This window comes from Thermobia domestica, chromosome 7 (assembly GCF_964235325.1).
Source record: "Thermobia domestica chromosome 7, izTheDome1.hap1.1, whole genome shotgun sequence".
NCBI classification, from domain to species: domain Eukaryota; kingdom Metazoa; phylum Arthropoda; class Insecta; order Zygentoma; family Lepismatidae; genus Thermobia; species Thermobia domestica.
This window is the reverse complement of record NC_137460.1, coordinates 58,147,899-58,161,776: the sequence shown is the minus strand read 5'-3', so window position 1 is coordinate 58,161,776 and position 13,878 is coordinate 58,147,899. Positions and strand designations below refer to the sequence as shown.

The 13,878-nt window shown below is 32.7% G+C and overlaps 1 protein-coding gene across 2 annotated transcripts in view; it reads left to right on the top strand.

Moving 5' to 3' along the window:
• The window catches only part of LOC145690137 (cytosolic phospholipase A2-like), a 120,202-nt gene that overhangs the window by 88,133 nt on the left and 18,191 nt on the right, over nt 1-13,878 (top strand). Inside the window, exons 12-13 of one of the 2 annotated variants that reach the window (XM_081764732.1) lie at nt 578-1,022; nt 11,478-11,546. In XM_081764732.1, the coding sequence (XP_081620858.1) occupies nt 578-1,022; nt 11,478-11,546 (514 nt within the window). The remainder of the gene's footprint in view (nt 1-577; nt 1,023-11,477; nt 11,547-13,878) is intronic. The other variant, XM_081764733.1, reaches the window with a different exon arrangement.

Sequence of the window (13,878 nt, the reverse complement as noted above, 5' to 3'; positions counted from 1 at the left end):
TGTCATTTGAACCGTTACATGTAAGAGTTCGGCTTCACCCTTTCTACCTCTTTAGTCGGTCTATTAACTATCTCTGTATTGGAGTAGAGTAGGTAGAAAACGAATTTACAAAACGAAGGAAAGAGGAATATCTGAAATTTCAAGAATGGAGCTCTCCAATTTTATACCTATCCACAGAATACAAGATAATAAATAAATAAATAAATAAATAAATAAATAAATAAATATATATATATATATATATATATATATATATATATATATATATATATATATATATATATATATATATATAGTCACAAAACCATAGCCTGTTGAATTAATTTTAAATTTACAGTAATTCAAATAATTTATTGTTTAAGTACTCTTCCAGTAATTTAAAGATTTATGAAGTGCACTGGGTATCCAAACTGCTGGGCCTCGGTATCCAAGCGCTGGGCCTGGGTATCCATTTGGATACAAAAAGGTAGCTTAAAAAATGGCCTGGAAAGTGTGTGCTAAATATAGGGAGAACTTGACTGTTCTCATTTCTTGCCAATAACTGTTCTCAATGTGGCATTTATTCTTGTTCTTTCAGAGAGCTATAAACCAATAGATGATGATTTAGAGCACAACTGTAACAGTGGCTCTTCAGACGAAGAGTATGAGGATGTTAGTTCTGACGAAGGTTTTGAAACGGAGAGTGAAGCTAGTTCGGTGGCCAGTTCTCCGTGTACACCAAAACCCTTGAAGAACGGTCCACTGACTTGCACTGCGACACCATCAGAACATAATAGCAAAGTAGAAGAATCTGAGTTGGAGAAGAATGCTGAGCACGAAGCAAATACAGAAACAGTACCTGAAAGAACAAACGAAAGAAGCAATGGTTGTTCAGAAGATGTACCTGACAGAGCAGAAGTGAATGAAGGACTAGACAGTGAAGTAAAAGAAACAATAGACAGAAACAGAGATAGTGGGACTTCTAACAGTAATAATGAAACCAAAGAAATACTCACACCGCGAAATTGCTGGAGGGAAAGAAGGTTTGTGGTTTCTTATTATAACGTAATTTTAGAGATGTTTAATCTACTCATGAAAAACATCGTATAATTTAAAATAGAATAATCAAGATACCACTATAAGAAATAAGAAAACCTTACATATTTCTGCTTAGACAGCGATTTTTTTTATATTGTTCAGTATAAAACTTAAGTGATTTTCACCTCGTTCTAAAAATGGTGCATGATTTTTAGCACATATGTTTTCTGTTATTTAACATAGGAATGAATTCTTTGCTTCGAATTTCACTAGTACTGACACAACATTATAAGACTGCCTAGCACAAAGAAACTTGTGTACTCAATTTAGAGAATTTGAGCGGCTTCGTACACTATTCTGACTGAAATATTCACAAATCTCCTCCTTTAAAAAATATCGTACCAGATAAATACAGAGTGTTTCAAAAAAACACCGAAAACGTTTGGGAGGTGATTCCTGACACCAAGATAAGACAAAAAGTATAGACCAACCTGGGTGCACAAATACTTCCTTTCGGAGTTATAGGCTGCCGAAAACATGAACTTTCAAGGTCCATAGCTCCAAAACTATGCGACCTTCCGTAGTCGGGTCAAGACTTCACTTAGGAACTAGTATGTGCTCTATCCAAGGAGCCATGTTTCAGAATCCTGCGGTATTTCCGAAACAATTTTTATAAAGGTAGTTGATGAGTACTTCAAATTATATGTCTGTAGCCAAACACTCTCTCTAAAAATTGTTGCGAGAGTACTTTAGGATTCTGAAATATGAATTTTTGGAGCACATATTAGTTCCTAAGTGAAGTCTTGACCCGACTACGGTAGGTCCCATAGTTTTGAAGCTATTGACATTTAAAGTTCATTTTTTCGTATTTTCGGCAGCCTATAACTCCGAAAGGAAGGACTTGTGCACCCAGGTTGGTCTATACTTTTCGTCTTATCTTGGTGTCAGGAATCACCTGCCAAACGTTGTCGGTGTTGTTTTGAAACACCCTGTTCTTCTTTATACTTTTTTCTGAACACTGTAATCTTTAGGCATACTTAGACAAAGGCAAACGTTTAAGAACACATTGATTCAGAATATTACAATTTAGCTCTGGTATGTAGCGCCATAGATTTAAACCCAATCTGTGGTGGCCTGTAATACACACACAAACAACATACCCACTGCCGTGGAAACAACTCGCTTCTTCCCAGTTTGTCATTATTCCATTCAACATCATTATCATTTGAATCTAACGTCTTCTCCGTTAGCATAATTCTTATAACGTTAGAACGAAATTTGCTTTTAAGCCGAAAAATTATTAATCTATTTGTTATAAGCAGTATCATAAGTAGATTAACTGTTTTACAATGTATCATTATATTTGATTATATTATTTGATTCACACACACACACACAATCCAGCAAAATTGTGATACACTTAATTCTGTTGTACCAGGATGATTAAAGAAGACACCAAAGACTGGTTTTATCCGCGTGTTAGTTTGTATTCAATATAATAAAAGTGTACGGAAAATGTTAAATTAAGAAATATCGATCAGTAAATTATAAATTTTTATCCTTTATCCCTAAACCAAATTTTAAATTGAATAGTTTTGTCAGTTTCCTGCATAAAGTCTACCTATTTGATGACATGTATTCAAAAGATATCGTGAATACAACCAATGACTTAACATATATTTTGTCTGGTCTCCAATAATAATAATAATAATAATAATAATAATAATAATAATAATAATAATAATAATAATAATAATAATAATAATAATAATAATGTTTGAAATATGTTTATTAGAAGCAGAGAGCAATACAGCCACAAGTGCCCCTTACAAGAAAGAAAAAAATGTTTTACATAGGGCGCATGCAAAAAAAAAATCATACAACTGATTATACAAAAATGGATGAAGATGATAAAATATTTGTTCAAAAAAATAATAAAAACATGCAGTATCTGTTACAAACTGGAAATACAAAAATAACAATAGTGAAAAAAAGAAAGCATAATTAACATGCATATATAAAAAAAGTATAGCATATAGAATTAGTATACAAAGTAAAATTCAAAACTAGATTATTATTAACCATGTAGTTGTAACAGTTTACAAAATAATAAAAAGAGAAAAATTCAAAAATACACTTTGTACCTGTTAATACAATATGAAAATAAATATTTCTAAGTTGAACGCTTCGGTAAAATACAGACTCGTAAGGCTAATAATAATAATGACGAAAATAAAATAAGCATAAAAAAATCATATGACACAAATACAAAATCCATGACTAAGTTTATTTATTTATTTATTTATTTATTTATTTATTATTATTTTTATTATTTTTATTATTATTATTAATAATAATAATAATAATAATAATAATAATAATAATAATAATATTTAATACAGTGTACGTAGTAAAGAAAGAATTAAGCATAGAAAAAAAGAAAAGATGATAGGAAAATGAAGACGAGAGAATAATAAAAAAAAACTAACAAAAAAAATCTTTCAAATGGCAGCATACAAACTTTACTAAATGACATCCAGAAATATAATAAAAATAAGAAACAAACATGTGTGTATCTGTTCATAATTTAAAAATTCTTACAATTTGACTTTAAAAAAATACTATATATATATATATATATATATATATATATATATATAACAAATCCATACAATAGAAGAATACAAAACAGAATTAAGAGAATTAGTTGCAAGTCTAAAAATGTTACGACATTTCATAATTTATTTAAAAAATTAAAAAATAATTCCCACACCTTCTTGAATTTCTTATGAAGCAAATCAAGAACTGGATAAAAGTTATTAGCTGTTTCTCTACTTTTATATATAGAAGACCTTGTTAGATATTTACTAATAAATGGAACAAATTTCCTAATGTTTCTGTGAGGAATTTTTAAAGAAAAAAAGTTCTCCAGAACAAAACCTCCATGCAGAATTACATGAAAAAATTTCAAGTTAAAGAGCCGACGCCTGTCAGACAGAGGGGTGAGATTAAGATCCACCCTTATGTCTGACAAGCTCGCCTCTCCTTTTTCTTTAAACTTCCATTTTAACCAGGCTAGGAATGAATTTTGAACTGATTCAATTAAAGAACTAAAATATTTTGCTTCACTATTCCAGATTACAGTACAATATTCAAGATGAGACCTGACATTGCACATATAGAGAATTTTGTAGGTGTTAATATTTGTAAAATTTCGACATAACCATTTAATTATTGTTAAATTTCTCCTAGCTTTGGAGATAACAACCTGAAGATTTTTCTGAAAAAGCAATTTTTCAACTAATATTACTCCTAAATCTCTCTAACATGCTTAACGAATTGGATATGTTGATTTCCTATCCTGTATTTGTAGATGGAAGGGTTAATTTTCCTCGAAAATGTTATTCCTTGCGTTTTGTTAAAGTTCAAGGGAAGGGAATTCTCTTCGGACCATTTGACTATGATATCGATATTTTTTTGCAAAGTATCTTGATTTTCTTTGGACTTGATTTGACTGAAAATTTTAATATCATCTGCATATAACAGATATTCACAAGTTAAATCAACACAAATGTCATTATTATACAGCAAAAACAATAGTGGACCAAGATTAGAACCCTGGGGTACCCCAGAGGTATTACTATGAATAGCAGACAGTTTCCCTTTATATTTTACGACAAATTTCCTTTCATTTAAATATGAAGTCAACCAATCAATAACACAGCTAGGCAGGTTATATCTTTTTAATTTGTTTATCAGTAAATGGTGTGGTAATTTATCAAATGCCTTAGCAAAGTCCAAGTAAATAGCGTCAACTTGACCACCAGCCCGAATAACTGGAAGGGTATAATGCATAAGACTTGCTCAATTAGTTATTGCAGATTTACCAGTCATAAACCCATGTTGGTTTATATTAATCCCATTTACTTTATTATAAACATATTTATAAATTATTTTCTCAAAGATTTTCGGAATTACCTTCATTACAGAGATTGGTCGAAAATCATTAATAGACTTTCCATTAGTTTTAGGTATGGGTGTTATAGAAACCAATTTCCATACATCAGAATAATTACAAGTGGATAGACTCCAGTTAAACAAAGAAGACAATGTTGGTGCGATTATTTCACCTATTCCTTTAATAATGAAAGCTGGAATTCCGTCTAACCCGCTTGACGATTTAATCTTTAAAGTTCTGATAGCTTCCAATACATGTTGAGTAGTAATTTCTGGGGGTTTAACTTGACCAAATTCTTCAAATGAACATTGATTTCTAATAACACTACCCGAGGAAGTCTGAAAGACAGATGAAAAATAGTTGGCAAACTTTTCAGCCAACACACTATCATCAGTCAACAAAACTTCATTGTCAATAATACCAGATAATACCTTATTTTTAGAGCCATTTACATATTTCCAAAATTTTTCAGGAGCAATTGTAAGATCATTTTCAATTTTACTAAAATGAATTTGTCTGTCCACATTTAATTGGGTTTTGAAAGCTCTTCTACAACTAGAAAAGACCACATAATCATTTTCACATTGAGAAGTTTTGTATTTTTTATGAGCCTGATTTTTTATTTTCAATAAAGAGATAAATTTTTTTGAATACCATAAGGGAAATTTAGATTTTTTAAGCCTAGATTTAGGAATACAGTATTACATTCCATCCCAGATTTAATAACTTCCTCTAGTTTGCAAGCTGCTAAATTGAGATCATTACTTAACAATATATTACACCAATCAACATTAGCAATTTGAAGATACAAGCATAAGTAGTCACCTTTAGCATCTAAAAATTTTTCAGTGGACTCATATACTTTACAAACACTGGATATAAATACTTTAGTTACAATTGAATAATGGTGTACATCAGGAGCCACCATATACTCATCGTGTCTTTCGGACACTATAGATGCGTTAGTTAAAACTAAATCTAAATCCGATACTACTGGTTCAACAGTTAGATTTGTATTATCCAAAAAAGTTGACAATAACTGAAACGTGACTTTAGAGTAATAGTGTATTCCTAGTAAAGGCTCTTTATTTAACCAATCTATTTTGGATATATTAAAATCTCCAAAAATTAATACATCATTTTTTAACAGGTCAAGTTTACTGAAGATACAAGTTAGATAGTTCTCAAATAGTTAGAGGAAATATTGGATGAAAATATACACAAGAAATTAGAAGATTTTTAGTTGACTTACACCTAAGTTCAATCCAGACACATTCATTTACACTTTCCAAATCATATCTTCGAAACACCTGAAAATTATTTCTGACAGCAATTAAAGAACCACCTCCTCTTTCACCACCTTCCACACCATAACACCTGTCCGCTCTGAAACAAGTATAAGTATCTGGAAAGTAATCCCGATCATCATGAATTTCGGATAACCAAGTTTCGGTTGCAGCCACAATATCATAGTCACAACTAGAAATTGAGAAGAACAACTCACTACTTTTAGTACGCAGTCCACGAACATTCTGGTACCAAATTTTAAGACTCAATGCTTAGCATGAGAGTCAGGATTCCTAGGAAGTTCATCCTGATTCCGTAATTTTCCAAAGGAAGGACCAATTAAAAGACCTCTAGGCTACACCTCAGGATCACTTATAATAGAAAAGTCTTGTTCGTTTATCTCAACATGGAAGGAAGAGTAAGAATCATATTTAGTTTTCAATTTCTTACAAGTCACTTCAGTTACATTAAGTTGTTTTACAATACTCTCAACTTCTACTTCAACTGAGGGATTGACCCTAGTTACATTTTTTTTTTTTTCGTATATTAGTGACCAAATTGGAATTATTGAAATTATTTGACCCACTACCTATTTTTAGTTTCCTCTTTTCCTTTCTTAAATTTGATTTATCTTGTGCAGTTTTAGTTGATTCACTTTGTATACTTTTCTTATTTCTTAAAATTACCTGAGTCCAAGTTTGAGAAGATTGAAGGAGACCTTCATCCCTGTTACCTTCACTACTTATTGCTAATGCAGGGAATTGATTTTTATCATTTACGTCTAATACAGATTCTTAATTTGTTTTAGGTAAAATTGTTTCACTTCCAACTTGTTTCGTTACTAGTACCTTCTTTAACTCAAAGTTCTCTTTTTTCAAATGATCAAGCTCCTTCCTTATTGTGTCAAATTTATGTTGTGATTCTATTCTTATTCTGTTTATGCCTTGTTCGAACAACTTAGATATGGATTCAAGATCAATAAGTGGTCCTTTACATCTAGAACACAGATAATTTTCTTTCGTTAGCACATTTGCAAAATCACCAGTAGATTTACCCAAAGTTGAACCTCCGACCACCCCAGGAGATCGATCTTGGCCAATTTTCAATTTCAAAACACAAATATTACACTTGTAATCATTTACATGAACATTGTTTCCATCATGATATTGTTCAAAACAAGATAAATGACTTTTGCTCGAACATAAAATACAACTCACTGTCTTCTGCCTTCCATACACAGCTAAATCATATAATGGACAATTATCCAAAGAAGGTGCCATAAAAAAAAGCAAAGAAAAGATTCACACTCCCTGGCCAGAGTGGAGACAAATTAATAAATTCAAAAAACAAAAAAGACGCTTCTCGACCTGCCAGAGGATCTAAAAGAAATGAAGACCTCACGACCCTTCAATTGTTAGCTGGAGTTGGAAAAGAAAGGGAAGATGTAGAGTTCCCTTTTTAGCCACCAAGAGCCCTTCTGCAGCACACACACTGTAGCACGACCGAACGACGTGACCGCTGTGAATGGCTAACTAACTGCTCACGGTGTTACCAGCCCCAACCGGCCAAAAGATCTCATTGGCTCTCTAAGAGGAAGGGACAGTCACTCAAGATGGTAATTGTCAGAAATGAAGGAAATAAGAGAATCCTATGATGATAGAGCGACTATGGGGCCAAAGGCCGAGAAGCGATAATAATAATAATAATAATAATAATAATAATAATAATAATAATAATAATAATAATAATAATAATAATAATAATAGAAGAAGAAGAAGAAGAAAAGCACCATTTCAGCAATAGAATAATCTTTATTTTAAAATCATAAAAAAATCTTTATTAAACGTGAAGGAAATATTACATTGGTTCAGAAAATTTGTGTTAACGGGAGATTATAAATATTTTATATTGAAGTATTATATTTTTCGTAAGTTTTCTTTCGTCTTCGTGAAAACTATTCCTGTTTCATTTCACGTTATTTATATATTTTAAGAATTCATATTAATAAGAGATTCTAAAAATGTGGTCTACGTTATTTTCGTCATAATTTTATACATACCTAATTGTTTCATAAATAGTGTCAGAGGTTCGGAAATTAAACAGACAGTGTTGACGATATATTGATATATGGATGGAGCAGAAGAGTTTACTAATTGTTCATCTTCAGCTTGGAGTTTTCCACCCGTCAATAGAATTACAAACACTATCAATGGGAAAGTGGCGGGATATCTTGACCACAGCGCGCTTCAGGAAGTTCACATTCAAGTATCTCTTCTTGCACGCAGTTAATTGAAATACTTTCCAGTTTGTAGTCGAGCGGGTTCAGACCCGGACTGCTAGAAGGCTAGTCTAATGTGGAGATGAAATCTGGGACGTTGCTTATAACCACTTCAGTGTTGACCGGGCCTTGCGTACTGGAGTAGAATCTTGTTGGAAGGTCTACTGTTGGTTCGGTAACATGATGGTACACAATAGTTCCACAATGGGCTCCAACAATGTGGCTTGGCACACGATAGCCGATATCTTTACCCTTTGTTTACAAAAATGAAGCCGTGATGCACCATTGTAGCTCATAATTCACCACATGATTGATGCTGGATGATGGAATCTCTACATCCTGGAAGCACATTCAGCAGCTTACACTGGTGATGATGCGTACATATAGTCATTTGAGTATTAAAGGACTTGTTAACTGTGAACAGCTTCTCGTCGAAAAAGAGAATTGTCCGGTAACCATTACTTGCATAACGTTTGAGGAGACGTTTGGCTTTAACTATTCTGTTGGCATAACGCATTAGTTAGCAAGTGACTTGTATACTATTTGTAAGCTCTGAGTTCCAGATCCTGATTGAGCAATCATGACATGGTAGGTCTCAAAATAGAAATCTCTTGAGACATCACTGATTGAGTCCTTAAATATTTCGCCGAATCCTTGCAGCTATGGCTTGAATGCTTATGGTGTCCTCATTGTACACGGTCTGCCACTGCACTGTCGGTTCACTTAGTTTCTTCCTAACGCTCAATGGTGTGGTAGACAAATCGTTCACTGATTTTCAGGGGTTTCAAGGTGGTAAGGATCCCTGGTAGTGGCATGTCCACCTTGTGTAGCGCTTTGATTGCAACACAATTCTCGTAGTCGCCCCAATCTATCGTTACACTTTCCCCACTGTCATACGTCTCACCGCGGAATGAACAGCTCAGGGACCCACTTTGCCCACAATATCCAATATGGTCAAACAGCAGTCAAAATCTCTGACAATATTTGACATAACTAGGTATATCAGCATTTTATTTAAGCGGTATTACACCGCAGTTTGTTATAGAAATGCTACCGTATGCAAATGTGAATTTGAATCGCAAAATACGATGTATCTGTGGTCATAAATTACCTAAGTGAGCATCGCATTTTTACGACGGAACATCATAACATTCTTTTCTTCATGATAGGAAGATAACTTTTCTATCTCTTATAAGTTACATTTTAGTGATAAATATCCTCCTCAAAATCCTGACTTTTCCCTTTAGCTGCATTTTAGGTTCTCAATAACATATCAATTCACTATGGACCACAGTCCATATTACTGGAGACTGGTTCTTAGAATTGACGACCATGTGCATTTCGACATTTTATGGCATATAGAAATTAACCGTCTCAATGGGCTTTCGAAATACAAGAGGACTTCAGGTTTGGGAAGTGACACCACAAGCAAGCAGGCAAAAAAAAAAAAAAAAAAAAAAAAAAAAAAAAAAAAGTCTTGTCCTGTTGAATTGATTTTGAATTTAACGTTCCTTTCAGCAGCGAGGTTATGAGACGGAACCTACTCATTAACGTGGAATTCGAACCACATGAGCTCCTGCCGGGAATTGAACCCGTGTCTCCCACGCCAAAGGCGCGTACTTCCTGTCCTGTTGTTTCAAGTTTTAGTGAAGGGTTCATAAATGATATATCTACATAGTGATTTCATAACATTGGCCCAAAAATATTCTTTGCTATGTCCTCTTCTTTTTCGTTAAAATGACAAAGAAAAGTAGTGTTCATTACAACTTCAATAAAATGTAAAAACGAACTGGGTACAGGCATCATTTGGGTACTATATGAGTTAGGAAATTAACATTGGTGTGTAATTATATTATTGCGTTCTTGTCATAAAAATTAAGTTCGCTTCGTGGACTATGTAATGCCAATTCCCAGTTTCTGAAACCTTGCGAATTTAATTAATTAAAACTCCATGAAACTCAACTTAATAAAAATAAACTTTTATTACGCAATCTGTAGAAACACAAATTCAGTACTTTAAAATATAATTATCATTACTTTTTTCCTACTTCACTTTTTATTATCATAAGTATTTGTTATATATAAAAATTGTTTTTATTATTTCGTGTCCACGTCAAAGCGTGAAATAAATAACATTTTTTACTGCCATTACTGCCAAGAATGCTATGCAAATTTTAAATGTGTTTCGCAAGTTGCTACGCAAAACAAACAAACAAAAAAAAACTAAAAGAAACTTTGCTACATAGGCCTATAAAAAGTTAGCAAACATTATATTATGAGACTAACTCCTTTCCAAATAAATATATAAGGACAACAGAGCGCTATTGTGCAGGTCAAAATAAATCGAAAATGCCATATAATAGTATACCATCCGGGGTCTTCTTCAGTCGTTACGCGGAATAAAAGATTTTACTATGTAGCAACGTCTTACATTAACTTGGAACTATTAGCATTGCTCTACGAATCCATCAAGCACTTACATCGACTGTTATGCACACTAAGTGGTGCTAGTGTCATCGACTCTGCCATCTGGAAAGAATCGATGTAACTATTTGATGGATTGGTAGATCTATTCGATGATTCTTTATCTGCAATGTGTCTCAAGAAAGGTATACAATATATATATATATATATATATATATATATATATATATATATATATATATATATATATATATAATATATTTTGACTTGTAGAATAGTGTTTTGTAGTCAATGGATGCCATTTTTAGAGCACCCGTAATATAAGGGTTAACAACTTGTCTTACTAACGGTACTACTGTTTCTTAGTTTCCTTTTTAGAATTGTGTATTCGTTTCTTCAGAAGAAGTGCATTCGTAAAAATGTAATGTTTTGCAATGAATTGCGAAATATCATAAACGATAAATACTATCTTCTAATACTTAATATGAAAGAAAGATGTAATGTGTATTTCAGGAATTTTTGGTCTTTATTCTTTTGGATTAATCAACCAGTCAATAAAGAGGACACAATGGACAATGGGGAGTAAGTTAATGAAACCATATTCAAATGTTGTATCTTTCTTTCTACTAACAGCCACTGCCTATGTGCGATATGGGAACAAGGAACACAGTAGATCTTTCTAATAACTTGTCTTTCTAGACCTTAGAGGGTAATAAATAGTAGTGAGAAATATCATTAATCAATAGTACTTTTTTTTTTAACATACGTTAATTTAGTTTGCACAGCAATGTAGTTTAATCTCATTAGCACTTATGGAACGAACAGTTTACATCAATATAAATGTATCGATGTTTGTGTTGATTTAATACTGCCCTGGGAGCTGCAGTGGCTCAGTGGAAGAGCGTTCACTTCTGGTGCATGGAGTCCTTGGTTCGATCCCAACTCGTGCTAAGTGAACTTTGTGGTGGACAAACACCGTATGCGTGGATTTTCTCGGGGTTTTCCAGTTTCGTCCCACTTTCTTCATTCCACCATTTCATTCATTTCTCGTCATCACTGTCTCTTTTAGCCTAGCCGGCCTATATTTTCGTTGTACAAAAGTTCTTGAATTCGTATTACTGGTTGGACACGACATATATCTATACACCATAAGGACACCAAAGGAAAATCGTGTCAGACACGTTATAGAGTGGTATATCCTATTCCATCTAACAACCTATCTCTAGTTTTCCATGCTTTTTTGTATGTGCACATTCAAGAAATTTTTCTGAAAAAAATCGGGTAGTACTATCTTTTATTATTTATCTTCTGCACATAATTATGTATTACATGCAATTATAAAACTATATTTTGCTTCCCATAAGTTCGGAAAAAAATTTGTAGAGATTCATAATAATGTGTGTTTTATGGTTCCACTCAAACTATTACATTGAGTCAATGCTAATGTCTACATAATCTTTAAATACAGAACTGTTTTATGGCGTCATTTGGCACGTTAAAGCTGTGTCTTTTATTTTAAAAAATCTGAGACAAAACAACTTTAAGGAACACATTTAGAAAAGGGAAATACTGAAACTATCAGGGAAATACTTTTCCGAGTAAATAAATAAATAAATAAATCCTGCCAAAACGCTTATGTGGATAGTTCTGTGAATTAATTTGACCCTTGCTATGCGCTCTGTATTAATACTAATATGACCATGAGTACGACATTATTATTGTACTTGTTTGGCAAAATAATGCTATAAGCTACTCTTTCTAAAGTATAAAATGCAGGAACAAGTTTAAATCATCATTTATTTCAGCAGCAAATAGCTTGCGTAAAACTTTTTGTTTATCTAGCTAGTGTTTTGTTTCAACTCTCCGAAAGCTTTCAACATACTCTTCAGAGCGATGTGAAGATGGTGAAGGAACTGAAGAAAATACACCAAGTGTTGAAAACTTCGGCGAATTGAAGCAAAACTACAGAAAAAATAAGTTTGAAAAAAGAAAAAAACTAAAGAAAATAAGTTTGCGTCACTTGCATACATTGGTTGAGGTAACTTCTTCCTACTTTTCCAAGCACAGTATTATACTAAGTGATATCTGGAGATTATCTACTGGTATATTAAAATCGTAATAAAAATTTCGTGCGTTACTATTAGAGATGCAATTGATTCCTTTTCTATATATTTCTATAATATATAAGGTAGATAATAATGTATTTGCTTATGGATAACCAGAATTCTTTTCACCAAACCTTAGTATTATTTGTTTATTTTTACGTATTTATTATTTTCAGAAAGCGCTTAATCCACCCACGTAGACGGAAGATAATGTCTTCTTGTAGTCTCAGTGAAAAGTATGTAGCTAACATTTTCTTTTGTTCAGCAACTCTATTGTCGAGTGGTCCACGTGCTTAATTAATGATGCTTTATTTCATCTTTGTATTAGCCAATTGTCTATCGATTATCCGACTGTGTGAAATTTGTAGTGTTTTTGTGCAGTGCTGTCGTCCATAGGGATCTCTTTCTTCTCGTTCGATGTGAAGTTATATGATTGTTTATGATTCTTTCCTTAATATTTTCATAATGGGTCAATCTTATGGATCAGCGGGTAAAGTGTCCGTGTGTCGTTTTATGTGGTAGTTCTTTACAGAAATCGATATCCATTGAGCTATATATTTTTTTTCACTTACTCCTTTGCATTTTGTTATTTTAATTTGTACGTACTCATGCTTTGTTTTTCTCTTCTCTTATTGCTTAACTAATATTATTAGCTAAGGTGTAGTAATATTAGAGAAGCACGATGACAATGATAGTCCTCAGCTCTTGTGTGAGGGGTCCTTGGTTCGTTCACAGGTCATGTAAGTTTGTGGTGGACAACATTGTGTCTGAGTTTTCTCGAGGTTCTTCCCGTTTTCTCTTACACATTT